At 38.7% G+C, this 19,578-nt stretch overlaps 2 protein-coding genes across 3 annotated transcripts in view; both read right to left on the reverse strand.

The window, feature by feature from the left end:
* LOC107751868 (ZZ-type zinc finger-containing protein 3) overlaps window positions 1-5,239 on the reverse strand; it is a 39,966-nt gene extending 34,727 nt beyond the window's left edge. For both annotated transcript variants that reach the window (XM_016567635.1, XM_016567636.1), the window contains exon 1: window positions 5,006-5,239. The gene's annotated coding sequence lies outside the window, so the exon portion shown is untranslated. The remainder of the gene's footprint in view (window positions 1-5,005) is intronic.
* An 876-nt stretch (window positions 5,240-6,115) lies between these two features.
* The window catches only part of LOC107751869 (ubiquitin carboxyl-terminal hydrolase 33-like), a 34,661-nt gene continuing 21,198 nt past the window's right edge, over window positions 6,116-19,578 (reverse strand). The window contains exons 13-23 of the mRNA XM_016567637.1: window positions 16,328-16,398; window positions 16,105-16,138; window positions 15,983-16,028; window positions 15,214-15,394; window positions 14,667-14,793; window positions 11,887-12,056; window positions 11,332-11,413; window positions 11,137-11,245; window positions 8,840-8,942; window positions 8,364-8,432; window positions 6,116-7,307 (exon numbers count right to left, since the gene is read on the reverse strand). Coding sequence (XP_016423123.1) covers window positions 7,150-7,307; window positions 8,364-8,432; window positions 8,840-8,942; window positions 11,137-11,245; window positions 11,332-11,413; window positions 11,887-12,056; window positions 14,667-14,793; window positions 15,214-15,394; window positions 15,983-16,028; window positions 16,105-16,138; window positions 16,328-16,398 — 1,150 coding nt within the window. The 3' untranslated portion in view covers window positions 6,116-7,149. The remainder of the gene's footprint in view (window positions 7,308-8,363; window positions 8,433-8,839; window positions 8,943-11,136; window positions 11,246-11,331; window positions 11,414-11,886; window positions 12,057-14,666; window positions 14,794-15,213; window positions 15,395-15,982; window positions 16,029-16,104; window positions 16,139-16,327; window positions 16,399-19,578) is intronic.

Below are 19,578 nucleotides of genomic sequence, written 5' to 3' on the forward strand. Positions count from 1 at the left end.
GTTATGTATTTTCTGGTAATCCAATGAACATGCAGGACATTCGTATTTAAATCGTCTTTTTGCAGTTTAATATTCACAGACACTAGTCTATATCGCGATTTGATTCAAGTGTACTGACCTGTTTTTTATTTCTTCATCAAAAATAAGAGAAATTCTATGAAATTATGCGTTATACAGTAAATTCCGTTTTTATGACTGGATTCCGCGATTCCGTCCATGTTTTCTGCATCGCGGAAATCATAGGGCCCTACTAATGTAGCAAACGAATATGATAAGCTCATTGTGAGAGTAAAAGACCGGGGCATTGTTGTTTATTTACTTAGCATTGAGTCTCTCCAACTAGGTGACAACGTAGCGTTAAATCACCATTCAACAGACTCATGTCACCACCACACTGCCGTCTACTGGACTGCAGAAAGATACTAACTTTTCAATCTGCTACGTTACTGACTGTACTGACAAACTATGCTGACACCGTGTCCACGCCGCAGCAGGACGCGACAAAGCGACCGTTGAAAATCATTTGAACTGTGTCAGCACGTCATAAATAGAACGAGGCATCAGTTTATTGCATCCAGTGTAGACAACATCACTGATTATAATGGGTTCTATTCTATACCAGACGCGAGCGGCTCGGCGTGACAAAATACAATAGAATTATGGCGCTTGCCACAATATCAAAACTGACCGATATAAACACCACAACTGACTGAGTGGCCGTAACACAGGCTTTAATGCACCGCAGACACGTGCCGTGATGCGCAGATCAGCTCTAGTCTCTAACGTCACTGAATCTGCTGTTAAAAATGAGCCATTCAATCATGATATCATCATGCAAAACTAAGAATTAGAATCATTGTAATGTGACGATCAAATATAGGTGCAGGTGGGTGGCGGGCAGATAATTTGAAGCAGCGGACTCGGGTGAAGTTTGAGCTCATCCGCGCATCTCTACACTACACTGACCTGGGTCGCCAGTAGCAAACAATGGAGCGCGCTATGCTGGATAAACTAAGTAATTACACCATTCAGAAGCATTTAATCTGCGTTATATGTTCTGTAAAAAAAAATTTCATATCGGCAGCATAATTGCCGATACCGATATATCGGCGACAGGCTCATATCGGCTAAACGATATATCGGTCGGGCTCTAGTCATCATAATCGTAAAATGAGCTCTTGCTAATGGAGGAGTCACCACTAATGTCATCACACATGCTACAACCCTTCTGACATGAGTCATTTGTGCATAATGAGGTTATCTGGAAACTCAAATATGAGTAAGTGAAGGTTAGGTTGCTTGTCTTGATATATGGAGTAAAACCTTAAATAACAGTGCACAATGGTTGATGTAACATGCTGAAGGCAATTCATGCCATGAACATAAGAAAATTCACTAGGATCAAATTTATTAAAGCAGTGGTTTTCAAGCAGGGGCCTCAGCAAACTTAGAGGGCCACAGAAAGACTTAAAACTGTTTAATTATATTGAAAAAAAAATGTAAATGCTAAAAACACAAATAAAATCAAGATAGATGTAAAATGAATTAATGTTCATTTTTCCGCTCTATTGTTTTAATTAAAGAACATACCAAATTAGAATATTGAATCTTCTGGTATCACAAAATTAATTGTTTATTTATTTTTAATATATGGACACTCACAGTTGGAAACGCAAACTTTTCTAACTCAAACTTTCAGATATTTTTTTAATGTTTTATTTTAAAGCTTAGTGACTGTGACATTGAAGTCACGTGATCGTGGTGTAGGCCTAGTTTGTTTGCATTCTATGTTTAGCTTTTTACTTCTGGCGATTGTATTTATCCTGTATTATTCTTACTGGGTTTTTGTTAAAGAAACAAGGGTGGTGTTAACTTCTGTGTTGGACTACGAAAATACATCATCACTACAGCACTCTATATCAGAATCAGAAATAGCTTTATTGTCAAGTGTGAATTTGTCTTAGTGACAGGAACCTCCAGTGCAAAAAAAAGGGGGGGGGGGTGAATTTGTGTCACACCGGTTCTGTTCTCAATTGAGTTATGATTAATTTAGTCCCTTTAAATAGCATTATCAGCCAAAACATATCAATCTTTATGGAATAAAATCAGCTAATACATGAACATTTGAACTCTAAATCTTAAAAATAATAAATTACAAATGGAGATGTCAATTTTGACCTTGTTTAGTTTTAACAGAACCAGAATCTTTGGATTTACAGCCTGCTTTAGTTAACACTAAACACACAATTAGTGGAATCACTCAGACCCCAGCAGCCCATCTGTGCAGAAGCTCTTATTGTTCCTATGACAGCCAATGGAGATGCTTCATGCCGTCTGGCATTGTCCACAGACAAAACTGGACAGTTAAAAGCAGAAAGAGTAATTCACATATTATGTACCCATCCTCATATTGTTCCAAACCAGTGTGCTGTTCATCTTTTGGAGGGGATACTAAAAAATAATTAACAAAGTAGTCTATATGACTTGTGCTCTATATTCCAAGTCTTCCCTACTTGGACTGAATTTAATTCAAGATCCAATGGCTTGTCTCATTCGTTTACAACACATCAATGACGTCAATGCTGGCAAAGCACATAAAAATGCACCAATTTTGAATGTGAACATGAAGGTAAATAAGATTTAAGCTAAGGTCTTTAGTGAATGACAGCATAATGACAAGATTTTAATTTCAGAATTAACTATTGCTTTAATATCGTTATAAGCCTGCAGATGGACATTAGCTATGCCCTACAGTTACTCAGTAAGACATTGGTGATGCATAATGCCTCAACCAGGAGAAACTGTACAATAAACTCTATATGGAAACATGCTGCAATTCATTTACTAATAATTAATTTTTAGGGCGGCAACAACTAATTAATAAAAACGATAACTGATCATTTTTTGTTACTTATTTTTTATTAATCAAGTCTGCACTATGCAAAGAAAACATCTGCCAGTCAAGTCACAGCAGTGAATAAAACAATTCGACAAAACGCGTCTGGGGGGAAAAAAAACGAAGAACATAAACTGACCTGTTGCGGGAAAAGTGCACAACCTAAGTTGTCCTAAATGTCAGAATAAGCCATATTAAGTGCTTCAACAAAAGCATATAGAGCAGTTTGCCCTATCAGGCGATGTGTGTGCTGTTTAATGGGCAATGAGCACAAATTAAAATTTTTCCAAACTATTTCTTGTTAGGCATTAAACATAACATTAAAATCCTCAATTTAACAAACATAATTGTATTTATTTTTTGAGACCAGTGACAGTAAAGGGTCTACTGTAATGGAGTATAAATGTAATATGTTCACATGTGTTAATGTGCATTCTTCCTACCTTGCACCAGTTAAAGTCTGTGCTTTTGTTTTTCTTTATCATTTTTAATTGAGTGACTATAACTTTCACATTTCAGTTTCAATTTTAACCTTTTTTTGCACATAATGTTTGCACAGCCTACATAGCTACATTCACTATTTGTTTTCATTGCCCTTAAACGGCATATTGTTTTGAGAACAACATTTGACAGGATGATTAAAATGTATTATTAAAATGGTTGTTTTTGGATTATTGTTTTTGCATCCAATTAATCAAAGAAGCCATGGAAAGATTATAAACGACAGATTTTGTCCTATATCACACCTTGTGTAAAGAAGACCCAGAACAGACACTACTACCTCAGCCACTGGCAGGTGCCAACAGAAGCTCATCCCAGAATGGTGGATCACCGCCAGCTGCCCCCAAACTCGCGCAGACTGCTTTTATAGACCTGAAATATGACGTTGCTATTCTGCTCGCGCTTTGCGCCGCACGCGTTACGAATTTAAAACTTCCTGAATAATCGTAGAGCTCGCGCGCGTGGCGAAGAACTTTAAATTGACACGTGCTCGCCAATGAACTATCAGAAAACACTCCAACCCAGTCCAAATGACAACGCGGAGAAAAGCACTCGCCCTCTGCATGTTCTCTAAATTGCTCGTCGCGGTGGTTTCAGAGAACCCAGTTTGGCTCCGTGCTTGAAAAATGATAAACCCTCATTAAAAAAAAACCTGTTGTCAGAATGTGCTGTTTTCCCCGGAAACGGGTTCGCCTTCATAAATCGGACACACTGTCTTAAGCACTACTGCAGATTATTAACTCGCCGTTATTTATCTAGCACAGTCGTGAGAAGTAACATTTTCTCCTTCGATTGCATTTAACGGGCCTCTCCGGCAACACCGCATCCGCGGTTCGGCATGATGTGCAGCCCCCGGCTGCGTCCCAAACACCCGTGTGCAAGTTTCTCCAGCTCCGGCGACTTCTGAGCGGAGCTCACCTTCTGAATTAATATCCTAATGCAACACGTCTGCTTCATGCATTTCATAAAACAGGTTTTAAACAATGATTTTAAGACACAACTAACCGTTTAACTGAACAAAACAAATGTGTCCGCAGGGTTTTATTAGCTCACCTGCTAACTACTGCATTCACAGGATGCGCAATTGCACTCATTTTGCGCTACAATTAATACAATATATTTATCGTGTAAATGGCCACGCAACAACGAGAAACAAACAATTCGGGTTCTTTTTTCCACAACTCAGTCACTAATTAGCATTTTTGGCTAAGAGCGCTAATAAAGATGATACATTTAGCATGCTAATGCTAACGAATTTGGCGCACCCTATTTAACGCACATTCATAACCCTTGTTAGCGAACGGAAAATTAGTTGTTTCCCCGTGTCAAATAAACGCAAGTAGCAGAGCAAGTGAGTAAATTACTTTTGGAGATAAAAGGGCCTAAATGTGGAAGCTAACAGGCTAGCTTGTAACAGTGCAGAGGAGCGGGGGCAGCGTGAACATACACTATTGATCAGCCGCAACAACTTTGCCGCTCGAACCCTTAGAGCCGGAGCGGTTCCTGAACCAGAGTCTGCTTTAACTTCGAGATAAAGTCGGGGAATTGGACTTGAGTGACGGGTAATTCAATGTAAAAGGGTTTATGAAGCTACAGAATTACACTTACCTCACTTCCGCAAATCGTTTGCTGCACATTCGGCAGCCGCCATGTTTTTTTTCTCCCTCGGTGCTGCTGTGAATGTGAATCCCACAATCCCGCTCACTGCGATACTGTACAGGACAGCAGCCGCGGCCCACACGCTCGCTCCTTTCATGATGACCGGCTCTCAAGAGCTCTGCTGTCAGCCCTGATCCGACCGACCATTTCAGCCTGATGATGAGCAGCATATTGTACTGAAGAATGCACTATTGTGTCCTATTGATCTGTCTACGCGAGTGGAAATAACGGCTAGATTGCACCAATGCTATTTAGGGCTCAGTAAACTACTTTAATTTTATGTCAAGTTGAGGTCGATTAATTAAACTCACAGTCAAAAGAATGCCTTGAAATATAGTAACAGTGATGACACTGTCTTACAGGTCAAGCATTTTCTACAAGGGGGTTTTAAAACGGAGACCCCAGGGTGTGCTAAGGGGTCAATGGGAATGTTAGAAAAAAATAAATAAATAAGATTTTTTTTAAATTTATATATATATATTCAAGTAAAATAATATTAACAATACAGTACTATAATGAATAGAAAATAAATGTAATTTGATTAAAACTAAATATTTTCCAAACAATATTTTGGCATGTTTATAATATCAATTTCTACAGTATAAATATACATATATATATATATATGGAATTTAAATTTTAGGATAGGGGTCTCTTGCACAGGGATCATTAATTTTGTGAGTTTGTGGCATGTAAAGAATTGAAAAAACCCTCTTCTACAACTGAATCTTGCAAAAAAACATATCCTGGTCATATTTCACCCCAAAACCAAACATAGAAAATGATAAATTATGTTAAATAAATAAAAATTAGTTTATATTTGGTAGTCATTTTTATTTTAATACCTTCATGCCAACTTAAAAATCACAAAAATAAAATGTCTATATGCATTACTGTAATGAGCACTTGGGTGGAAATGTGCTTATATTTGTCCTGAAAATAACATCAAAATGTCCAAAAAATGTCTTTTCTTATTTTCTTATTTGATTTTGTGTTTTTGTGAAGTATATCCATTTACAGAGCAATTTAACAAATATCAATTTCTTAAGTTTCAGATCATAAGAATGATGACAGATATCGACAGCATAAGTTTAGGATTTAATAGTAGCCACTCAGATACAGCTTTCATCTCTGCGGACAATTAATATTGACAAATGACTTCACATCCTTCTATACATTAAATAATGCCTTGAATGTACACATGAGGCAGCAGGATTTAATTGATCGGATTTCCTTTTACATAGCATTTTTAAACAAGACAGCCATGGATGTGTTCAAATTGTTTGCATCTCCATGCAACCCAGCGGCACAGCTATGCAGCACAAATAGAAATGAGGAATCGATTTTCTTGCCAGCGTAACGTGCCACATCATTCCTATTAGCGTGCATTCTGCTTAGATTTAGCTTGTCGAATCATTTTCGAACAAAGAAAACGTTCATGAATGCCAGAATGATCATACCCCTCTGGAATAAATAACATTTAGTGCAGAAACGTGTTCTTTAAGTACTAGTACATTCAAATACATATCGAGCATCAGAGCTGAAGCGTGCACGCTTTTGAATCTACAGTACAGTGCAAAAAAAAAAAAAAAAAAGTTCTTTCCTGAGACTACGTAGCATTTAGTATCCCTTCATACCCAAAACATGAAGATTTCATCCACTAAGACAACATGTTCTTTCATTTTCTTAATTGAGGCAGTACCTCAAAAATATCTAGATGCAGTGGAATTCATTTTCGGTGTACACAAATCATGTTCTATTTGGCTTGGGCGAAGCAAAATCTGTCATGAACGCAGCTGCACATAGAAATCAAATGCATTAATGGACTGTGAAAATGTGCCTTAAGTCTACTTGGTGTCTAGTGTCAAAAGGAAGTGGATATGTATGTTATATACAAAGAAAGCACACTGGAGGATGTTTAATCCATCCATCTGCTATAAAGAACAGTCATAAAGGGTATAGAGAGTGTGGCAGAGATGTGTATGCTGAGGTGAAGCTGCAGGTCCTTTACTTGAACGCTTGAAAACAAAAGTGAAGTGCAAAATAATAAGTGTTTCTAGGTCCCCTTGTGGTCTAGCAGCATCTCAGCAAAACTACACTGAACGCGTCTCCACTTCGATCTTCTCCTCTGCTTGAGAAGTTTCGGCCTCCTGATGGCTGACACTGGGCCGCACGGTCACCACTGGCCCTCCTCCGTAGATGGAATGGAGGAAGTTCCAGGTCTCTTCAGATATCTGACCTGAATCAGCACCTGTTAAAGCAGAGAAGACGCAAAACGCATGTTTTTTGAGCAAATGTGTTAATGATGTATCTGAAACAAGTACACTACTGAATGTAGGGCTGCACGATTAATCATATTTTAATCATGATTTCTGCTTCTCTTGATTAATTAAGCATAAAAACGCAATATTGGCAAGCTGTTTTTTTGTTACTTATCTTGTCTCCACAAGCATTTAAATATTAAGAGCTTAAAACCCCAATCAGAACTTGGATTTTGAAGAATGTTGGTAACCAAACAGCTGACGGTACCCATTGACTTCCATTAGTATGGGAAAAAATACTATGGAAGTCGATGGCTACCGTCAACTGTTTGGTTACCAACATTCTTCAAAATATCTTCTTCTGAGTTCAACAGACAAAGAAAGTTGTACAGGTTTAGAACAACTTGAGGGTTGAGTAAGTTATGACAATTTTCATTTTTAGTTGAACTATCCCTTTAATAGGATTTGGAATTATTTTAATAATACGAATTTTACGGTTTTAGCTTTTGAGAGAAGCTTCTCAAGGTTTTGTAAAGAGTGTGTTAAAGCAACTGCTATGTAAGTTGTTGTTTTTTTTACCTTGAAATATTCATTTCAAAATCATTCTGATAGTAAACTAACATCTAATAAGACAAATGGCTTTTGGTTCTTTCACACAATATGCACAATATACAAAACTACATACAGTTGCTTCAACGTTCATGATGGATATAATAAATCAGGAAACTAGATTGTGGCAAAATAAACCCTGCGTATGAGTTAACATGCCCTTGTTGATTTGTGCTTATGTGAAAGCAAAATAATCGTGATCAGTTTAACCATTATTGTGCACCTATAATTGAAACATAAAGCTAATATTGACCTGATTTACTTTCCTAAAAGGACAGTTCAATCAAAAATGACTTAACTTCATGTTATTTAACTTTAAAAATATTATGAGGAACTTTAGCTTGGTAATACACCATATTGAGGAAGTAAAATGGGTTATGATTTCTGTTTTATGGTAACTTTAAAAGACATGGCAAATGTAAAAAAAAAAAAAATACCTGGCTTTAATGTGATGTGTCCATTTTTATTTACAGCAATCTTGGAGTTATCAATTGGTCCTGATGGGTCTGAAAAACACAAGACCATCCATCAACAAAAACACACCAAATGCCCCAAACAAAGGTGAAAAGCAAACAAAATCTATAATGAAATTCTTCAAGAACTCCTTAGTCATCAATAACCGCAGGACATATTGCTAATATTCAATTTCAAACTTTCAGATACTTTAGAAGTATCAGCAGCAGGGATGAGAAATGACTTACCAATGTCCTTGCCTTTGACAAAGCCTTCCCATTCCCGGAACCATTGCATGCTGATACAGTATATCACCACAGGAGACTCCTCCTCCTGAAACGCCTTGTTGAGCTACATGAAGGACAGAAGAGATGGTAACCGCAGGACATAATGCTAATATTCAATTTCAAACTTTCAGATACTTTAGAAGTATCAGCAGCAGGGATGAGAAATTACTTACCAATGTCCTTGCCTTTGACAAAGCCTTCCCATTCCCGGAACCATTGCATGCTGATACAGTATATCACCACAGGAGACTCCTCCTCCTGAAACGCCTTGTTGAGCTACATGAAGGACAGAAGAGATGGGGAAAGAGAAAAAACACATGAAGAGAAAGAGAAAGATACCATTACCGGAGTGTTTCTTCGTAAAATATCATCCTACCTCACTGCAGCCAAACAAACAATTACATGAAAAACTGAGACAGAAGCTCTGTTCCAAATCTTAGTGAGCTACATTGCTGTCTACGGCTTACAATAGCGACTGCTTCCTATAGGGTCATTCACACAGAACGTGTTTTTGCATTCTACTGCGCTGCTTTTCTATCATTTTTCTATGTGAACATGCACTAGTCAAGAGACCTTTGATCGTTGCACTCGCAACTTGAGTTTTTTTATACAGTCTAACACTTCATGTAAAGTTAGTCATTGTTAGTCATTGTAGTCATGTTAGTCATTTTATAGTACAAGTAGTGCGAGTGGTGGGTTCACCAGGAATGCATCTATATTTAGACGTTATTAATCATAACAAGAAAATAATTATCGGCTTCAGTGCTGTAACAACAAATTGATAATAATCTATAATGGAAATAGTGGACAACAAATTTGATTGATTAATCGTGTTTGTGCACTGTGAAGTGAAATCATTCACCAATCACAGCTCTTTACAGTAGGGAATAATGCATTTCTATGAAGAAAACGCATATGAAAAATAGCAGAGGTCACTGTGAGCTGCTGTGGGAAAAGTGTACAATCCAAGAAGGCTTTATATTAAACTCTTCTTATCCGATTAATCAAAGTAGTAATGGCTGTAAATTGATAATAATCTATAATGGAAATAGTGGACAACAAATTTGATTGATTAATCGTGTTTGTGCACTGTGAAGTGAAATCATTCACCAATCACAGCTCTTTACAGTAGGGAATAATGCATTTCTATGAAGAAAACGCATATGAAAAATAGCAGAGGTCACTGTGAGCTGCTGTGGGAAAAGTGTACAATCCAAGAAGGCTTTATATTAAACTCTTCTTATCCGATTAATCAAAGTAGTAATCACAGACTAATGAATGATCAAAATAATTGTTAGTTGTAGCCCTAATCGGCTTATTGGTATAAGATTTTAATACGGGTACATAACTACTTAAAATTCCATATTATCAGTCATTTGGCCTCAACTCGAACTAAGCAAAGCATCTCTGGCTGAAATCAAGTACTTTTGTCCTCATGCATTAATAATGAGCACAATTTGGGGGGGAGGGGCAGGGGTCACACTTCTGATCTCATTCTGAGAGGGTGTTTGTGGTGGTGGTGATGGAGGGGGTGGGTGTGTGTTTGTGCACACATTAAGAGGCCAGATAACAGTCTAGGCGTTAGACCAACCCAAAACAATGAGACGCTTTTCACTCTACATGTCCCTTTAAAGGGATAGTTCACCCAGAAATGAAAATTAGCCCATTATTTACTCACCCTCAAGCCATCCTAGGAGTATATGACTTCCTTCTTTCAGATGAATCCAATCGGAGTTATATTAAAAATTGACTTTGATCTTCCAAGCTGTTTAATGGCAGTCAGCGGGTGTTGCAGTTCATCAGTCCAAAAGAAGTGAAATAAAGCGCATCCATCCATAATAAAAAGTGCCTCACACGGCTCCGGGGGGTGAACAAAGGCCTTCTGTAGCAAATCGATGTGTTTTTGTAATATTCAAAACGTAATAATCACTTTAATCTAGCTTGTGCTAACAGTTGTACACGGAAGCAGCTCCGGGAGGATGATGTAAGATGTCGGCGTTACGCATGCGCCGGTGAGTTTCGTGAAAACCAACGTTTGTTTACAGGAGCAAAGAAAGCAAAGTTTCCTTACTTTAGCAAAATCCTACGTCATCCACCCGGAGCTGCTTCCGTTTACAACAGTGAGCACAAGCTAGATTAAATTGATTATTACGTTTTAAATATGCTTATTTTTCTTACAAAAACGCATTGATTCGCTACAAGAGGTCTTTATTCACCCCCTGGAGCCGTGTGAGACACTTTTTATTATAGATGGATGCGCTTTATTTCACTTCTTTTGGACTGATGAATGTAAACACCCCTGACCGCCATTAAACAGCTTGGAAGATCAAAGTCAATTTTTTATATAACTCTGACCTGAAAGAAGAAAGTCATATACACCTAGGATGCCTTGAGGGCGAGTAATTCATGGGCTAATTTTCATTTTTGGGTGAACTAACCCTTTAATCTACGATGCCATTGCGGCTCCTACCCGAACAAACATGTCCAGCTCATTCTTGTGGCGTTTCTCCAGCTTCTCGATCTCGTTCTGGCAGGTGTGGCAGACATACAAGTGATTGACAGCGGGGCCGCCTCCGTACCTATTCAACAACGAGCCAACAATTAGCATTTAATAAGAAGCTCAACTTCCAAAGGAAGTTATAAAAAGATCAGTGACAACTCTTACCTGCTATACAGATGATCCCATACATTTTGGGGAAGCATCATAACCAGATCGTCAATAAATGAGGCTTTATTTGGAGGAACACCTATTGGAGAAGAAGAAAAACAAGAGGTCATCATTTTTAACCACCAAATAATTTGTTTATCTACTCAAAAATGGGCATCTGTACCCTGAAAGTCAACATGAAACAGCGTGCAAGAAGATTTATAAATAATTCATAGGGAACTTCTTGTATCTTTGTTCCTCTGTCAGATCTTTTCCTTCAAATTCATTAGACTCAGTTCAAACAAATCACATCAAGGGGACGAAAATGCTTTGAAATGCTTTCTTAAGAGATTCACATTTTTTCACTGCCCTCATACTGCACTTTTTAAGTGGAAAGGAGAGGAAGAGAGTAAAAACAAACATAATCAATGAAAAGGATGTGGCGGCACTTGACCTCTGTAATGCTGGTAGAATCTGCAATTATATCTGGTGTGGAGTCCTATCTGTGGTGTATAAGATACTTTATAATGGTCAAGTGGGAAAGGCCCAGATCTTAATAAGAGTGGTTCTCACCTCCGTGGGCACACAGGAAGTCATGGTTGGAGATGGGTCCTGGCTCAGCGAAGGTTTTGAACTTGTTCAGCCACTGGCGAGAAATGTAGAACTGCAGGAGGCTTGGCTCCATCATGTTGAGCAGACTGGACACCTTCCGCCTCTCCTTCTGAGTCTCGTCGTTACTCTTCCTGTTGCACACACACACACACACACACACACATGACATCAAGTCCATTTAGCAACTGTCAACTCACATGCTTCACCACAGCACTGAGATTTACAGTCAGACTCAAGGCCGTTTGTCCTGCTCAACATAACCTTGAGCTTTTCTGCCTAAAAGAACAGATGCATCTTAAATCATTGTTTGTTCATCACTAATTCAGTGAAGATCCCAAGATAACAGCTCTGAGTATTCTCCTGTAATGCCTGATGAGTTTGGAGAACACCTGACAAGAGATCAGAGACCATTCCTTCATACAGAATCTCTCCAGATTCACAGCTCCATGTTGGTGCTTCTTCTCTTCAGTTCACCTCACTCATTTTCTATAGGGATCAGGTCAGGGAACTGGGACGGCCATGGCAGAAGTTTCACTTTGTGCACAGTGCCACATTTTTGTGTTGATTTTGATGTTTGTTTGGATAATTGTCCTGATGGAAGATCCAACCACGGCCCATTATAAGATTTCTAACAGAAGCAGTTAGGTTTAGATTTTTTATCTGTTGGTATTTGATAGGATCCATGATGCCAATATCAGAGCTTCAGTTCACCTCACTCATTTTCTATAGGGATCAGGTCAGGGAACTGGGACGGCCATGGCAGAAGTTTCACTTTGTGCACAGTGACACATTTTTGTGTTGATTTTGATGTTTGTTTGGATAATTGTCCTGATGGAAGATCCAACCACGGCCCATTATAAGATTTCTAAGAGGCAGTCAGGTTTAGATTTTTAATCTATTGGTAATTGATAGAATCCATGATGCCATGTATCTGAAAAAGACATCCAGTGCAGAAAAATAGGCCCACAACTTTAGAGGGGACCTATTATGCCCCTTTTTTCCAAGATGTAAAATAAGTCTCTGATGTCCCCAGAGTGTGTATGTGAAGTTTTAGCTCAAAATACTTTTCCGTTTTTTTCCAGGACATTTCCTTCAGCGGTCTATGGAGACTCCTATGTTCGTTGGTGCATCCTGAAACACGACACTTGTAATGCCTCTTTGGCGCTGACATTGCATCTCCAGCAGCTACAGCAAGAAAACAGTAATGGTGGACTGCTGCTTCTCACTCAGGGCGGTGTGTATGCTAAACGGGCAGAGATCGTCACAAATGGGCGGGACTTTTTCCCTACGATGACGTTGTACCCAGGGAGAAATCTGGAACCGCTCGTTTGGAGAGACTATTTATGATTTATTGGGATTATAAAAAAATGAGTGGGTGGTTTTTACCACTATAGGCTGGTTGTTTTCACACACTGTGTTCAAATACCTTATAAAAGTGATTTTTACATAATAAGTCCCCTTTAAAGATCCGGCAGTATATTTAACCATGGGCTTGGGGTACTTTTTATCCCTGTTTGCACTAAACCCATCTGGTGGGTTTGCTCCCAAAAAGCTCTTTTTTAGTTTCATCTGACCACAGAAGCCAGTACTGTTTGAAGTTCCAGTCGTGTCTGACAATTTAATATGCTGGAGTTAGTTTTTGGATGAGTGAAGAGGAAGATTTTTGAAGATTTTTCTTGAAACCCTCCGAAACAACATGTGGTGATGTAGGGGCTGTTTGATTTTTATAAGTTTTTTTTTAACTAATCTCTGCAATTCTCCAGTTGTGATCCTTGGAGAGTCTTTGGCCACTCAAACTCTCCTCCTCACTGTGTTTTAGGTCAATATAGACACAGGCAGATTTGTAACATCTTTAGTTGATTGGAACTTCTTCATTATTGCCCTGATGGTGGAAATTTTCAATGCTTTAGCTATTTTTCTTACAGCCACTTTCTATTTTGTGAAGCTCAACAATAGGGTTGGAGCTGAAATCTGCAGGACAGTGGCCCTCCAGGAACAGGTTTGGACACCCCTGCACTAGGTGCTCCCCAACATGTGGTGGTGTAGGGGCTGTTTGATTTTTTAAAGTTTTTTTTTAACTAATCTCTGCAATTCTCCAGCTGTGATCCTTGGAGAGTCTTTGGCCACTCAAACTCTCCTCCTCACTGTGTTTTAGGTCAATATAGACACAGGCAGATTTGTAACATCTTTAGTTGATTGGAACTTCTTAATTATTGCCCTGATGGTGGAAATTTTCAATGCTTTAGCTATTTTTCTTACAGCCACTTTCTATTTTGTGAAGCTCAACAATAGGGTTGGAGCTGAAATCTGCAGGACAGTGGCCCTCCAGGAACAGGTTTGGACACCCCTGCACTAGGTGCTCCCGGACCCCAGTTTGATTTTAGGTTATATAAAATAAAATAAAATAAAATAATAATAACTCCAAAACATTCTGAACGTAACACAGTTAGCACAAAAAAAATTTTGAAAGAGGAATGTCATGAGTTATTAATTGTAATTAATTTTAATACATTAAAAATAAATTACAATATACAATTTTTGACATTTATTGCTTATTGCTTTTTATATATATTAGAAGTGATATTATCAATTTATTGTTACTTAATATATGATAATATTTATATGGTTATAAGTTTATAGGTTGTATTTGTAAGCTTATATGGCAGGGAGGTTAATAGCATTAGGGGTTAGGAGTAATAAATAAATATTGGTACTTCATATCTGTTTATGTATGTTCTTACTTGTAAAAGAGCACATATGCCTCAGTGTTTTGAACACAGGACTCAGACACCTCAGTAACGCTCTGGTCATCAAACTCGTACCACTGCTGGTTCAGCTCGTTCCGACAATAGGCAATATAGTGGCCACCTTGAACAAAGCAAAAATCACATTAAATATGTGGCGCTCAAGTATGCAATGTGAGTTTGAGTCAGAATTGATCATTTTCCTGATCCCACTGCCACATCTTAGTTTTTCCTGTTTTTTGCTATATTATTGAATTAATATTAATGGCACAAAAAGACTACAACTTCACCACCTGAAACCACTTACATATCTCTTATAGTAATGTACAATAAATCACATTCATTTATTATATTCTGCATAAAATTATTTATAAATTATTTATAAACAATACCTAAAAATAATATGAATCATTTTTATTTTAAAAATAATTACTTTTTAAAAAATAATATACTAATATGAACAATAATAATTTATATTACAATGTGTAACTGCTATACATGACGTAATACTTTTATAACCGTGTCCCTCGTCTAAAAGACTTACTGCTGGCAGTGCCGTGGTGACAGATGACTGACAGTAGGTCGTAGGTGGTGGTCTGGGCGGAGCAGTCCTTGGCCAGGAAGGGCTGCATTTCGAGGCCTTCCAAAGGGAAGGACACATGAGTGCTGATTTTGGTGGAGAACATAAGTTCGTGTCTGAAGCGCTTGAGGTGAATGCACAAAATCTGTTTGAGAGACAAAGAATTTTAACAAAGCAGAAAATCAAAGTTTGCTGTCAGATTCCAACAATAAAAACAGCAAAAACCTGCCATGTCTGTTCATATAAAAATATAACTACTTGGGCAGTTTTTACAGCATGACTGCGTAGTACTACCATCATGGTGGTCCAGTGAAATACTTTTGGCCATTTCACAGATGTACTGAACAATCATCAGATCTAACAACTCCCATTAGATGGCTGCTCTTGCCATTACAGGTCCCTGAGCAAATTTACCAGATGGCAGCAGATATTATATTTTGAAAGCATTCTTAGTCTCTCTCCAAACATAAATCCACTGGATGTAGAAAACAGATGACTCACCAGAACCTATTACCCATTATATTACTATTATTGCTCAAGGGTCTAAGTTTTGTTTTCCTTTCAGGCAGACTTGGTACAAGGCCAAGACATTGTGGACTTCATTTGTGGTGTTTTTATTATTTTGTGTACTTCCTATAAGCTAATGTAAATCTGATGTTTTTCAAAATCTGGAAAATAATCATGTGGCGCCTGAACCTGTAAAAAAACCATAATAGCTCATCGGTGTTCCTACCTCTGGCAAACTCTGAACTTTGCAGAATTTGACTCCATTCCGTAACCTGAAACAATCAACATTAACACTTTAATTTCTGCAACCATCATCTTCAATACATCCTCCAACAAGTTCATACTCACTTCTTGCATTTTTCACAGCTGTACATGTTGTCTCCTGAAAAAAAAGCACAACCATTAAGAATTACAGCACTGATATGTTATATATTAACACAGAATTCCATAAATATTTCCATATTCATCTTTTTCTAGATCTGAGACTCAAAACAGCACAATCAGCTTTTGATTAGTTTCGGTTTCAGAGCAAAATTTTTAATTTTGAGAGACTGGGAAAAAAATATCAAACCTTTTAGTTCATCCCTTGCAAAAAAAGCAGCCAGACAGTCCTGCAGCGTGACCACAGGCCCCCAGAACCAACTAAAAATCAATGAGCAGAAATAAACAGTGAGGGTCATTCAAAAGAAACATATTAAAGCCTCTTCCACACAGAGATTCCGGAAAATACTCGGATAATGTGTCCTGTGATTTGTCCTGGGATCGTTTGATTTTGGTTCATTCACACTGCCAGTGATTTTCCGGAATCTGTGCATGCGTTCACACACATTCCGTAAAGATCCCTTAAAGACACTTGACGTTAGGATATGACGTGTAATGTTACGAGTACCGTTTCACTAAGCTGGTGAACGATCTCAGCTTGAGCCCGGATAGTGAGGAGCTCCCTGATCTCTGCTTCATTCCAGTTTGCGCATATTTTTTCATCATGCACATTGATGTGCCTTCAAACCACCCGGTAAAAGAGTCGCATGATAACGTGCATCATCACTACGACACACCCTTTACGGCATTGGTCCTGGCTTTTGTTCACACCGGCCTCGTTCCGGGACTGATCCCGGCAATGTTACTAGGTCCTCATCCCAGGATCGTTCCCGGGACGTGTTTACGTTCACACAGAAGGCACTCTGGCAATTTTCCAGGATCTTTTCTTGGTCTACAATACTATATACATGCTTAAATACTTGCAAATGACTGAATTATATTTTATCGACATAACGACTCAAGGCAATTGCCCCCCCTCCCCCAATTGTTAGCCATGGAATCCCTGATGTCGGCCCCGCTGCAATTGGAGCGCTTAGCCAAGCGCTAAATACCCTCAACGTGTTTTTGCAGCGTTGAGCAATGTAACCAATCACAGACATTATCTGTTGATTTCTTAAACACAATGGCCAATCAAAAAGTTTTGTCAGAATTCACTCACCGCTGAAAGCGCCGCAGTTTTTAAGTGCAGTTTTGCACGTTCGTGAATCATCTCATGACTAATGTGAAGATGCGATGTAAATAAGAGATTCATTGTGCAGTTTAGAGAGCTTCATTGATTATAACGGAACTTTGTAAGATCGCGATGAACGAAGATGAGTGACGCTTTTTAGTGATAAAGGGAGCGCGCTTTGCGCACTTTCTAGGATATAATCCATTCAGAATTTGTATGAAACTTTCATTTTTCAGACACATAGGCTACACCCTGCAAAGTTTCGGGAATGACATCCCTTCCACACAGAGATTCCGGAAAATACTCGGATAATGTGTCCTGTGATTTGTCCTGGGATCGTTTGATTTTGGTTCATTCACACTGCCAGTGATTTTCCGGAATCTGTGCATGCGTTCACACACATTCCGTAAAGATCCCTTAAAGACACTTGACGTTAGGATATGACGTGTAATGTTACGAGTACCGTTTCACTAAGCTGGTGAACGATCTCAGCTTGAGCCCGGATAGTGAGGAGCTCCCTGATCTCTGCTTCATTCCAGTTTGCGCATATTTTTTCATCATGCACATTGATGTGCCTTCAAACCACCCGGTAAAAGAGTCGCATGATAACGTGCATCATCACTACGACACACCCTTTACGGCATTGGTCCTGGCTTTTGTTCACACCGGCCTCGTTCCGGGACTGATCCCGGCAATGTTACTAGGTCCTCATCCCAGGATCGTTCCCGGGACGTGTTTACGTTCACACAGAAGGCACTCTGGCAATTTTCCAGGATCTTTTCTTGGTCTACAATACTATATACATGCTTAAATACTTGCAAATGACTGAATTATATTTTATCGACATAACGACTCAAGGCAATTGCCCCCCCTCCCCCAATTGTTAGCCATGGAATCCCTGATGTCGGCCCCGCTGCAATTGGAGCGCTTAGCCAAGCGCTAAATACCCTCAACGTGTTTTTGCAGCGTTGAGCAATGTAACCAATCACAGACATTATCTGTTGATTTCTTAAACACAATGGCCAATCAAAAAGTTTTGTCAGAATTCACTCACCGCTGAAAGCGCCGCAGTTTTTAAGTGCAGTTTTGCACGTTCGTGAATCATCTCATGACTAATGTGAAGATGCGATGTAAATAAGAGATTCATTGTGCAGTTTAGAGAGCTTCATTGATTATAACGGAACTTTGTAAGATCGCGATGAACGAAGATGAGTGACGCTTTTTAGTGATAAAGGGAGCGCGCTTTGCGCACTTTCTAGGATATAATCCATTCAGAATTTGTATGAAACTTTCGTTTTTCGGACACATAGGCTACACCCTGCAAAATTTCGGGAATGACATTTGCATATTTATGCGGGATTCACTCTCGAAATAGCAGTGATTGGCAATGGACGGAACATGTTGATTTAATTCTGGAACCGGTCCTGGCCAAACCTCCACAGACAGCGCGCATCCCGAGCGAGATCTAATTCACGGACCAAAAGCGAGTGTAAACTTTATTGAGATTGGGACATATCAACCAGTAATTTCATTTCATTTCCAGTAATGGACGGTAGAAAGTTCAGCAATGAATGGTTTGCGATTTATGACTGAATATAGTCCCACAACTAGGGCTGGACAATAATTCAATATCAATATGTATCGCGATATAATTTTTTTCAATAACGGTGATATGATTTTTAAACACATTTCCGATATTTCGATATACATTACCAGTGTTTCCCATACATTGATTTATTTGTGCCGTTTGACTTCGTTGAATAAACATGAGCACTGCACGTTTCAAAATCAAAAAATGTCGCGGGTGTTTTATATAAATGTATCTGTGAAGGGAACCGACTGTCTTCAGAAAAGTTTCGATGGCATTTTCATTTGATCTGATAAAGAAGCGTTCATGAGCGGAGCTGCTTTGATTACAGCCATTACTGGAGAAACCGCTAGTTCTATCACTCTAAAAGCGCCTCCATCGTGATATCAATTTTGGCCATATCGTCCAGCCCTACCCACAACTGATCGTTTATTTTTTCCTCACGTGTCTCGACTTGGTAACGATTCAAAACGGAAACATTTCAAGTGACACGGGGAAAAGAGACGGAAAACTTCAGTGAACATCAGAAAAGCAGCGTGCAAATTTCTGGTTAAAAATGAAAGGCCATCAACTGACAAATGGGAAGCATCACCATTCAAGTCAGCAGGAAGAGCCAAAGCTAGTCCACAGTTTACTAAACGGTGGCAACCTCTTTAAGTTATTCTTGACTGTGTTGGATTGACTGCTTTGATGCGTTGCAATATGGTAGTGCATTGTTTTGATGCTTACATCCGAAAAAAAA

Source organism: Sinocyclocheilus rhinocerous, unplaced genomic scaffold (assembly GCF_001515625.1).
Source record: "Sinocyclocheilus rhinocerous isolate Xijiao unplaced genomic scaffold, SAMN03320098_v1.1 scaffold351, whole genome shotgun sequence".
Classification (NCBI taxonomy): domain Eukaryota; kingdom Metazoa; phylum Chordata; class Actinopteri; order Cypriniformes; family Cyprinidae; genus Sinocyclocheilus; species Sinocyclocheilus rhinocerous.